Source organism: Balearica regulorum, chromosome 5, assembly GCF_011004875.1.
Source record: "Balearica regulorum gibbericeps isolate bBalReg1 chromosome 5, bBalReg1.pri, whole genome shotgun sequence".
Taxonomy (NCBI): Eukaryota; Metazoa; Chordata; class Aves; order Gruiformes; family Gruidae; genus Balearica; species Balearica regulorum.
This window is the reverse complement of record NC_046188.1, coordinates 66,859,157-66,871,452: the sequence shown is the minus strand read 5'-3', so window position 1 is coordinate 66,871,452 and position 12,296 is coordinate 66,859,157. Positions and strand designations below refer to the sequence as shown.

The window sequence follows — 12,296 nt, the reverse complement described above, 5'->3', positions numbered from 1 at the left end:
TTAATGGAGACAGACCTTTTTACATTGCAATGTTGAGGAAGAATAGTGCTTTTATAATGAATAGAATACATGTTCTGACTTCAGTTTCCAATTTTTCCACTTACTCACTGTGTAACCCTGGATAAGTCATTTAAGATGACATTCACAGAAGGATCCAGCAGGCAGGTCTCACTGATTTCCAGTTTAGCTACCTAAATCCTAAACCACTATCCTGATCCTGCTACCTAGTGCTGGAGACACCTACAATCCAGAAATGCCTCATTTTTCTATCTGAAAGAGTCTCAGATGTAAAAAATTGAGGTTTGCTCATTAAAACTTTCCCAAAATTCTGGATGTCAGATAGGCAGGACCCAGGTCCCGTTGAAGCGGGTGGCGGAGCGTGCTTCAGCCTTCCTTCTCTGAGCACTCCTCGCAGCCTAGATGGGGCATGGTGGTGGGACCATGTTGCCTTGGTCCTGCCAAGTAGCTCCGTTGGTTGGACTCTCACCCAGCGTGTATTTCAAATATTTGAAGAGTAGGTTCATTGTTTCTCTCTGCTTGCTGGGATCGCTCTTGTCCCTGCCACCCAGGCAGTGGCGTAGGGATTCAATCTTCAGGCAGTGGACGAGATGAGAATATGGAGCTGAAGGAAGTGCCCCTGCTTGGGACAGCCTGCGATACTTGGGGCTGAGATGAGGATGTGATTTAAAATGCACCTTTCTCTTCTGTGTCTCGTGTTGGCTTTGTGAATATTATCCTGAGGCACCCTCCCCTCCCTGTATATAATGTAGGAAGTCTACATGGTAACTCAAAGCCTTTGGCTGCCTGAAAATTAGGTGTTGTGGCACTGTAAATCCCTGTGCTAAGACCCCCTTACAAGTCTGAAGGCATCTCTCTGCCTCGAATTTCCATGCTGATAATCCTCCGCGGTCCAGGATGGTGCTCTATGGTCAGAATCAGGGATAGGCGCAGCTCTGAACCATGTAATGCTTAGCAGGAATGAGGGAATGTAACGGATCACGGTATCTGCAGAGCAGCACGGGGAGGAACCGGTGTCACCAGAAGAAAGACTCCTAAAAGCCAAGTGCCAAGTGTTGCTATAATAGGGCTGGATTACTCACTGTGCTTATTCAAATTCCTGTTGACGCTGGCAGCGGGAGTTTTCCCGAATAGCAACGAACAATGAGTCATCTCCAGGTGTTTATATTTGAAAGCGCGCTTTTTTTTTCTTTTTTTTTTTTTTTTAAATTTCAAAAAGAAACCGGTACGAAGCTCCCTCCGTGCCGCCCCCAGAGCATCTCTTCCCCCGCCGGGGCGGCGCAGCCCCCGCCGAGTTCCCTGCCCGCCGCAGGACTTGAAGCCGCTCCTCCCCCTGCGGAGAGACACAGACGGAGAGATTTTTTTTTTTCCTTTTTCTTTTTTTTTTTTTTTTTTGTTTTTTTTTGTTTTTTGTTCCTGCTTCGAGCAGGCAGGGCCAATCCGGAGGCCGCCCTGCCCGTACCGTGCCGCCGAGGCAGCCGCCGCCCCCTGCCCGGGCTGGTCCCCGTCCTCCCCCCCCACCCCCGGGAGAGGCGCAGGATGCGCTGAGCAGCGCCGGGCGGGAACCCGCTCCACTGCGGGTTGGGAAGATGAGGTGGCGGCTGCTTTCCCTTCCGTCTGACAGCCGAATGATTTGATTATTTTTTATTTTTTTTTTCTTCTCCCTCCAGATTTTTCATGATCAGCACTGGGGGAGCCGGGAAATTTTGTGGCCACTGGCATATTTTTATTTAAAATTGCTGTCAGTGGACGTTTCTCCTTTTGCTCCGGCATCGTTGTCCTGTTCACAGCTATTAAGACTTAAGAAGCTTGATTCTCTAAGGCTCGTATCCAAGGGCATCAGTCATTAACACACTGAGCTACATCTGCTTCTTGGCTAAGACTGAAGAAAGACATCTTAAGCTGGAAATCCTGCTTGCTCGCTCACTCACTCTAGTGCTTACGGAAGGGGAAGCATATGCAGCAGCAGGTTCCTTTTTTTTTTTTTTTTTTAATTCCAAAAGGCTGCCTGACTTTGGAGATGCGGTGACAAGATAATGGAGTGAAAGTCTCCCATTTCCAGGGAAGAAAATTACAGGAGTCAGCCAGAGAAAGGAAGGAGCAAGTTAAATAACAGCAGAAATAGGAAGGAGGACAGTGGTGAAGAACTGAAAATAAAATTAGAGGAAACAGGTGGAAGGCTGGCATAAGACTGGGAGATATTTTAGGCTGAAAGTGATCTGGTTTTTTTTTCTTTTTCTCTTCTTTTTTTTTTTTTAATTGTTTTTATTGTTGGTTTTAAATTCTAAGCTGGTTTTGGAGATCCCTGCAGTAAACCAGGCTGCTTTAGTGTAGAGCAGCTTCCCCAACGTGTCCTTTTCTCTCTCCCTGCCTGCTGTCTCTGCTCTTGCTGCTGCTGACAGAAACGTGTTAGGAAAGCAGAAAGAGAAAATGCCAGCCATCCTGGTAGCCTCCAAAATGAAATCGGGACTACCTAAACCCGTACACAGCGCTGCTCCAATCCTGCATGTCCCAACGGCCAGGACCATCCCACAGCCCTGTTACCTGAAGTTTGGGAACAAGGTGGAGGTGACGAAGCCATTGTATTCCAGCCAGATTCCTCTCAAATCTCCTAATGGACAAGAAAACGCAGGAGATGGACCCCTACCAAGGAAGAGTAGCTCGGTAGAAAATGGATTTGACACACAGGTTAGAAGGCACCAAATGTTGGGGAGGTGTACGCGAGAATTTGTTTCTATATTGAAAGTGTGCAGCAGGTTTTCTGAGGTAGATGGTGCGAACAGCAGTGAGAGCAGGGGGGTGGCGGTGTGTGTAACAACATCTCTCTCCAGTGCCGGGATGTTTCATATTCCGCATAGTGGCATGTGTTTCCAGGGGATGGCTGTGTAATTTTGTCAGCGTGGTGGAGCTGATGGTGGGGTGGCGAGAGATGGGGCTGTGCGTGCTGACTGCCTGTGCTGCCTTCTCTGCTGCCTTTGCTTCTACTTGTGGGGTTTATGGAGGGGAGATGGTAGAGATGATGTTTATGGGCTGTGATCTCTGTGGTCTTTCTGTAGGTGGTAATTGGAATGGCTGGTTTGTGTGCCTGGGATGGGGAAAGATTGCTGGTTGTCATGTGTTCTGTGTGTGGTCGTGTACCGTACCGGAGCATCAGTTGTGTGAACGTTTTGTATTTGTAGTTGTGTGGGGAGTGAATGGGAGGCAGTGCTTGAGGTTCAGGTACAGCGTGCATGTCATTCTCAGTGCAGCTAAATTAAGTAGATTATGTAGGAAATGAATACTCAAGTGGAACTGTCTGTTACAATGCTAAATGTACATGACATCATAGGTGCAGCACATTATCAGCACGCATTTCCCTTTAACGTGTATCAGTTTTCTCATGTATTTTTATATATGCTGCTTCCTGTATAGGGATGAGAAACGTACGTTCTTCAGCTCGTTTAATTTTTGGCAGCATAGTAACGTTTTCAGCATGGCTCACATTGCCTTGTACTGCTGATGCCCCAGTGTGCTCAACAGCAGTGTAAGCAGCTAGTAGGTGTGTTAGTGTACTACGGTGTGAGCAAAGCAGATGGTCTGCTGCAGCAAGCAGAATTGATTAACGTTATACAGAGATTGCCGTATAGCAGCGTGATGTATTTTGGCAACGGCCCTATACATTACAAGCTGCTTCTACTGATATCTGAGCCCAGTGAAAGGTGATACCGTTATACCGGGATAGGGAAATGATGACAGATACTTATCTTCTTTTATTTTTTTCTTTTCCTTCCTCAAGAAATAATGGGTCATCCCTACTATCTAGATTTTGAAATCTACAGCCTCGTAACCCTATTCTCTTAAGTGCGACTACTGACTGGGCGTGTTTGGCCCCATGCCCTGAATTTTAGGATATGCTGCACTTTGGTCGCTGGCAGACAGGGTGATGGATCGGGCTACTCCGGCCAGGCGAATGTGACCGTAGCAGTTCCTGAGGGACTGAGAGACAGAAAAGGAGACAGACAAGTATTGGTGGCAGGGTGGTGGCAGCAGACAGACTGACCTGCGCATCGCATCTTGTTCTTAAGAGAGAAACAAGCACACTTTTTTTTCCCCCCCCCCCTCGTGGTAGAGTCTGTCGTCCTGATTATGAAATGTCAGCAAAATCTCATTATATGCTGCTCTTTCTCTCAGACACGCCTTGGTTTCTGCATAAAAATTTACATTCCTGCAAAAGTGATTGTTATTCATAAATACTTTCTCATCCTAAAATAGATTATAATCAGAGAGATCCCGCCAGTGGTAGCCGTTTGCAGCGGGAAGGGGAACACTATGGTGGTTTTAACCCTTACACAGATGTGGAACAAACCCCGTTTTTTCATATCCTGATGATGAAATGATCTGCGTGCTAATTTGTTAGATGTAAACAGGGAGGAATTTTGGCCAAAGGAATTTCAGATAATTTTGAGTTTTGAATAACTTCAGCAGTGGGAGAAATCCTAAGCTTTGTCCTTCTCGGTAACCTCATTGGGGTAGCAGTCTTAGCAGATAACCAGCACCTTTTAAGGTGTGAGCCAGTGAGCTTTGTTTTACTATCCATTATCTTGAATAAACACAGTCCTTTTTGTTATTCTTATTGATCCAGCTTTGATCCCTCTGCCCACATAAGCATGCAGGTTTTTGCCATTCAAGGTAGTAATTTGGATGGTTGGTCTATATCTAAAGGGAGATTGTTCCAGATTGGTTGTATCAAGGGCACTATTTTTTTCTTTTCCTATTGTCCCTCCCTCCCAAGGGAGGAGGAACGGGATGGATGGACAGCTGCCAGATGGTATGTCCGCAGCTGAAGCATTTTCGTCTTGGAAGACCTTCAGCTACATTCAGATGTAGTACTTTCTGATAATAAGCCTAGTAAGGTTTAGTCTTAAACACCACACTAGGACTAAATATCTCAAGAATCATAGACAACGTCCCATGGGGGTGATCACTTGCTTCTCTAGATAAATTATCTTAAGCATCCATGTGGCCCTCGCCATTTTACTGAGCAGGCACCCAGCATCCCCTGTGATTGAGGGAAGTTACATTCTTATCATGACATTTTGAGTTTAGATCCACAGGTCGGACCAGCACCAAATGTTTTGGCACCTATCTTCTGTCAGTCTCTACCCTTGCGTGGAGTTTGCAGCCCACAGGGAAGGACATAATATCCTCCTGTGGGGGTGGAGGGAGAATTAAAGAGAGATTGTGACACTTGGATCAAAAGCCAAAGAAATAAAAATGACTGAAATCTATTTAACTTGTGCTGTATTCCTTGCTGAGGCTGAACTTGACATTTGCAGCCCCAAACTCTCTCCTGGAGTTGGAGGCATGAGCTCTTTCTATCAAAACCCAAGGTGCTATCGGGCCACTTTCAACACAAGTGGCAGAGAAGCGTTGCTTCTGAACAGCTGCTTAGCGGTTAGAGGCTTCGCTCGGAGAGCAGGATATCTGACTTCAGTTTCTATTTCAACACAAGGGGATTCAAACTCCTATCGTATCTCTGGAGGGTTTCATAATCAACAAGCCACAGGATGTTCTGGGAGTATTTTAGGGAGTTGCTCTTAATCCTGTTGAAGTTGGTCCTCTTTGCACTCCATGATACAAAATTCAGTTGCATGTACAGAATAAGGACAGGGTGCGACTTGACCTCATGTTTAGGACATCTACATACAGGGAAAGAGATGAATGGAGGGATGAAACAGATAGATGGGATACCTTTAACTATTTGTGCATATGAATTTTTTTCTCCCACCATGGTGTATATATACTTCCACTTTGAATTTCTGTATGCCTTTTTCCCTGCACTTAGTTTACAGATTATTCTAGAGAAGAAGCGGTGTCTAGTGCATAGACCAGAAGTCACAGTGTGAAGATACTAGCTCATGTTCTAATGCTGTTTTAGCGTGTTTCAGGCCACTTCCACACCAGTGATAGGTTCATGGGCTTTTTTGGTGCCAGGTGGTACTTTGAGCCTGATTCTTCGCAGAACATGGGCACTACAGGTGGCATTCATTGAAGCACTCATTTTTTTTAAAACAGCTGAAAATCAAGGTGTCCTGCTTGTGAAATGTGCTATCAGTATTGGTTTTGTTTGGGTTTTTTTTTTGGTTTGGTTTGGGGTTTTTTTGGTTCTTCTTGATATGGTTTTACATGTGTAAGCTGGATTTTATAGTGACTGGAAGTTTTGTGCTTAAGGCCATATAAGGGCAACATGTTATTTAAAATGCTGTGCAATTTATAAAAAGAATTCTTCAGTGTATTTCAGAGGCACTTTCCAAAGAAAGGTCTGAGGGTTTCAGCATCAGGCCCATTGTAAATGCTAGTCTGAAATCTTCAGTCGATGAATCATGGCAATATCATTCCTATTTTATTGTTACTGATATACACACTCCATTCATTTTTCCATATTAAATTCCCTGTGTTGTGTACAACAGTATCCTGCTGTTGCACTGGTGCTTATTTTGTCTAATTTGAAATCACCTGCCAATAAATTGTACCCGTATTTAGAGAGCATTGTTTTGGAAATATTTACCTTTGTTACCAGAGAAACTTCCGTCAAGTAGATAGCAAGATAGTGCTCTCTCATATACAAAATGGTATTTATTAGTTATTCTGAAAAAAAGTCATATGTATTTGGCTACTAAATTTGCATTAGTTGCTTAAGACAGAAGTCATTGCCAATTAGAAGTCCATGGGCATGGTAAAATTGTTTGTGCAGGGTGCAAGAAGGAGTCCGGTCTGTTCCAGGAGTACAGTCTGTTGCCGTGTTATTGTGCAAGCCACTGAAGGAGATCATGGATTTAATGACTGTGTTTATTGCTGCTATGTTGTATTTCCCTAGCTTCTTGATTTTCATTCTGTGGAGAACCTAAAAAATAATTGCCGTTTGTATCTTCAGTAACTATAGCAGTCCTAAAAGCACCGGGACCTTAGTAAGTCCTTGGTCCCACCCTTCCACTGAAACACTTCAAGTTGATAGGCATCTATTTAACCTGGTATTTAAGTACGTGTATTCAGCAATTTCCTATAACTGCCCTTAACGTTGGGCAGGGAGGGGGGTGTGTGGGGGATTTGTTATTTCTTTGCAAATGCCTTTGCAATATTTGTTTGCTGAAAGTTAGGCAGTTAACCTCTCCTGGTGGACATGGCAGACGGTCACTAGGTGTTACCATGTTCTCCCTCATTTTTCTCTTTCTCTACACTAGGTAAATCTAATTCTTCTAACCTTTTTTTCTCAGGATTTCTAGTACTCCTACAACTCTTCGTGCTATCTACTGAACTCTTTTTCAGTTGGCCTAGACCTTTTTTTAAGAATTCAGTTCAAAGCTGGATAGATACCATTTGTTTGCAATAAAAACACCTTGCTCAGCTAGATTTTTCCTTGACGTTGCTTTCCCAATTGGTGAAGATCATGTTGAGTGGGGTGTTCTAGACCTGGGGCGTTCTAGACCTGGGGCGTTCTAGACCTTCCCTGTTTTCTAGTCTTCCACTGGATTTTTCTTCTAGTGATTTATTTGTTCTTTCCCAGTGTATGAAGATGATCTGCATCTGGGGTGTTCTAGATCTGGGGTGTGCTCTAAATCCATTTGTAATCAAGATTAGAAACGTCCCTGGGTTGTTCTCATTAGCCATTCTGTAGTCCAAGTCAATGACAATGGTACGGAATGGAATTGGTAGAGAAGTTCCATTACAGATCCCTGCAAAAAAATCTTTTGGATAGCCATTCCCAGGTATAGCACAGTCCTGACAAATTTCAGGGAGTTCGTCAGTCAGTTGTGCGCTACCTTGAAGTACTCTAGTTCCTCACAAATTGATGACTTAATAGGTTGCTCCAGTATTTTTCCACACTTTAAATTTAGGCTCGCATCAGCTGTTTCATGAGCCACATGTGACTTGCAGTCTGTTGGCTATTGGTTAGCCGCCTCTGCCTCACTACGGCCGTTCCCGTGCCATTAGCAACCCAAATGAATCCATATAGTTCAGATATTAGTAATTACTTTTCTATATTTTAATTAACTTTATCAGAAGCCGTTTATACCGCCGTATCACTGTCTTGCTACAGTGAAGTTTCATTGAGAGAAAGATTAATAAAGCATATTGCAGAGAAATTGTGCCTTCCTTTCTCGCGTGCATTAGCCATTTTTATGCATGATACTGGGCTTCTCAGTTTTACTGCAGAGCCATCTTGCAGAAGGGATAGGAATTAAATGAATCTTGATCTGGATCCAATTTCAAGTCAGATGGACATTGACTGGTTTCAGTGCCATTATGTGAGCTGCCTCAGCGGTGTAAAATTTGGTCTCGCTACCACTGCTGAGCTAATTATAAAAGAAATTATGAGAAATGTGGTCAGTAATACTGATAACTTCACCAGCAAAGGATAGCTTTTTGCAACGTTGGAAGAAACCAAATGAGGTCATGTTTAGGATGTGTACGAAGGAGAAATTTTACTGAAGAGTTGGAAAAAAAATCTAAGAAAAGTTATAGATTCAGGCTCTCAAAATGTATAACCACAAAAATAATTTTAAATTAGTATTAATTTTGATGAGCTTGCTTATGTGATTATAGTTATTTACTTACGTACATTCTTACAAATAAACCTTACTGTATCCTGCTTTCTGATGTTGGGGGTTTTGGGGTTTTTTTTTGACGCACTGTAAGCTGAGACTATTAAGTAGCCAAATTCTTCTTCTATTTGTGATTACAATGGTTTTGATAATATGTCTACAGATAGATACTGGCAAATATTAAATTTCTAGGATGTCGTTCCAAATGAAATGCTACCAGATAGAGAACAATTCATGAGTTGTTTTATTGTGGTTATTAACATGGAGTTGTCAGTGATCTGTCTTTTAATATAAAAAGCTATCCTGTTTTAATGCCTTGCATTTGAACAAAAGATGTAAGCTTGCACTATAAACTCAGCAGGCTCTTTCGTCATCGGGTTTTCATTTAGAATATGCAAAGGGTCACTTGGAATTCAAACTTCCATTTAGTTTTTAATTGTACTGGAGAATGTGTGAAAATATTTTTTGCTCTGATTTCAGCTTAATTATGACAGTTCTTGAGTAAAAGAGCGTTTGTGTAATGTTCTTTCCCAAGTTCAGTACCTTCACTGTCAAACTGTCCAAGATGGGATTTCCAGAGATATTTATTGTTGAGCTAATAAGGCTGCTGTTGAATTCACTCAAGTTTTTATGGTCCTTGGGAGTGTTTTTGAAACACTCATTTTAATACGACCTTTTTTCCTGCTTCCGATTAATCTAGGTTTTTATGCTATTTCTCTGATCTCTGCTAATAGGTTATATCTAAGGGACTTCCAAATTTTAATATACTTAACCTAAGAGCACTCCTTAGAGGTGGGGATGTTATTTTATAAATGAATGGCTAAGGAACAAAGAAACTTACCCAAGGTCATAAAGTCTGCAGTGCTATAGAAAATTACTAGCTAGTCCCCGGACTATTAGATTATCTTTCTCCTTTGCTGCTACTTGTTAATCAGTTCAAAATGCTTATGCGTATGGTGTCCATATGTTCTCCCTCTGTCCTTGAAACTGTTCACTTACTCCATAAAATTACATTTCTTCAGTGAACACTCTCACTTTCTTTGTACTTGTTTTAGCAAGTAATTTTTGTCACCTTCTGCTCTGACACTTGATGTACGGCAGCACCCAAGGACACTTTGGTCCAGCTGTCCTCTAACCAGAAACGGGTTAAATCTTTCTTTTCTCTTTTTTTTTTTTTTTTCCTGGTAGTCTTTCTCGCTGCCTCCCCAGGTGAATTTCTTTGACAGCTTCTAGAGTTTTGCTTCTTACTTTTCCTAGATTTTTGTCCATTGTATGTTCCACAGAACTTCTCTTTCTTGATGTATATGTTGTATTTCAGTTCCGTTCAACACTCAGTCTCTGCTGGAGGCTCGTTTGAGCTGAACTTGGCTTCAACAGAGAAGCGTTAAGTTTTTCTGCCTCTCCAACCACTAGCTGATATATCTAATTTGTCAATGTTCAAGTGGGGATAAAATAATTTTAATTTGAAAAGCAAGTGTAATGTGAGGAAACGGAAAGGTGAAAGCACCCGTGTCTATCGCAGACCTAGCGCGGGCACCACTTGAGCTCTACAAGTGTTCTTAGTGGCTGAAAATCATGCTGGCGTGCTTTATGGAGCTCATCATAAAGTAACATTTGCTAATCTTCTGCAAAATACTGTCATAAAAAATCAGGCTGTATGAAATACGGAACCTATCCTAAAGGAATCTCCTGGAGACGCAGAGAGGTGTAAGGATATTAGTAGAGGAGAAGAACAGAAACTGCTTTTTAAAACTCCTGGTTCTAAACCTGAGCTTTACTTCTCAAAAAGAAAAAAAGGGAAAAAAAATCAAATTATAAAGAAGGGGTCTGGTAAACAAAACATGAACCTTTCCCAAGTTTCAAGTACCTGAGAAGTACCAAAAAGAAAGCAAATTATGAGACCAACACCACGTGTGCTCTTTTTGTTTCTGTCCAGAGGGTATTAGAAAAGAAAGCCTTTATTTTGTTGAGATAGGAAGGGTGGATTCAGTTCTTGGTTTTGGAAATTCAGGGCTGGTTTTGGCTATTTTTGATTTCCTTTGAAGACTCCTTTGAGAAACACTGTCTAGTCTGTAATTTCAGTTTCCAGATTATCTCATCACTAGATTTAAATCTCTGTTGAATTTGTAGAGCATTTTAATGCTTTTAGCCTACAAATCTCTTTTTCCTACCAAAGTGGGAAAAATAAGGCAGGATTTAAATTGATAATTATTTTGCTTGAACTTCCCAAACTTGCAATGCAGAATTAATATTATAAATGCTGTTTAAGAAGATACAATTTTGAATGAAGTGATAGCTGGGCCTTTAATGGAAGGATGTGTTTTCTGTTCTTCCATTCTTTCTCATTTGCTTTCTGCTTATTTAAGCTTTAGGAGCTAAACTTTCTACTTTTATTATGGTATAAATCAAGAGATGCTCTTAAAATTTAACCTATTAATTTATTTTTTTCTTTGCAGCAAACTGTAGAATCTCAACCAAACTCAGATTTGTTCTCCTGAGAAGTTTACCTGGCTAAAAATACCCTACTTGAATATTATTTTTAGAAACATCTATATTTGAAGTATATAAATGGTCAGATTTTACGTGTATTATTAGGCATGAACTGTTGGTACATTTTGTAACAGGAAGCTGCTGGTTTTCCATTCACCAAGAACTGGAATTCAGTCAAAAACTTGGCACTTACTTGATGCCTCTAATTTTATCTGTAAATTGTTCTTTCTGAAATAGTTTGTGGAAACAGTCTCAGTTTCTTCAGTTTTGCAAAGCATAGGCATGGAAATAACTGCTAAAACTTAAAACAAATAAACCATTTATTAAAATAAATAATTGAGAAAACAGATCACTTCTTATTTTAAAATGGGCTGAGATCTGAAGATTTAGCCTGATTCCACCTTTTTTTCCCCTCTTAAGTATTTTTAGGTGTGTTATCCTTGGATTATTTCTCATTTTACTTTGGGGTTATTTTGGAATTGGAAGCAATGTGTGGGAAAACAATACATGAAAGGAAAAAATATCCAACTTCTGGATTTCAAAATACACTTTGCCCCTGTGCGTGTTCAGTTTTGGACTGTAATATTATATTTTGACAATGTCTTGTTTACTCCCATGGCCTCTTAAATTTTACCCTGTGTCCATCCCTTGTCTTGAATGTATCCTTAAGTCCTCTCCCTATTCTCAGTGGGTTTTTCCTCTACAGCTGTGGCTAGAAGTTGCCATATCCTCTCTTTCATAGTTGAAAAGAGTCCCTAAATCTCCTTATTTTACCTGTCCTGTCACTAATATTGATCCATGTCTTCTGTCTTGTCCTTTACGTAATGATCGCCATGGTACAATCCAAAAGTGTGCAGTGGTGAGTTCATATTTACGGTGTAGACATCAGAATTGCCTGTAGCAGTAGCAAGGCTGTATTGGAGATGGTAAAGAGAGTCCATGGGCTACTTTCCGATAGTAGTTGTTGAGGTTGTATTTTACATAAGCAAGAAGGAAAACTCATGGACTATAGAGACAAAGGAACTAGGATTGGCAGGCGTTGGTGTGGTAGCAATAGTGCTATGCTTGACAAGAAAACATGGTCAGGTGTCTGAAACATGAATTCTTGGGCAATAAGCTGATGGATCCATCGGCATTTTCTTTGAAAATGGAAGTTGGTCTATTCATAAAAGTACTAAATACTATTAGTCCTTCCTTCAAGCTCTG

The 12,296-nt window shown here is 41.4% G+C and overlaps 1 protein-coding gene across 7 annotated transcripts in view; it reads left to right on the top strand.

Moving 5' to 3' along the window:
* Nucleotides 1-12,296, top strand: part of NAV2 (neuron navigator 2) — a 406,583-nt gene that overhangs the window by 179,470 nt on the left and 214,817 nt on the right. For 2 of the 7 annotated variants that reach the window (XM_075755355.1, XM_075755352.1), the window contains exon 1: nt 932-2,706. The exons of 3 other annotated variants lie outside the window; for them this stretch is intronic. In XM_075755355.1, the coding sequence (XP_075611470.1) occupies nt 2,449-2,706 (258 nt within the window). In that variant the 5' untranslated portion in view covers nt 932-2,448. Of the gene's footprint in view, nt 1-931; nt 2,707-12,296 lie in introns of those variants that run through there. 2 more of the 7 variants (XM_075755356.1, XM_075755353.1) reach the window with 1 other exon arrangement.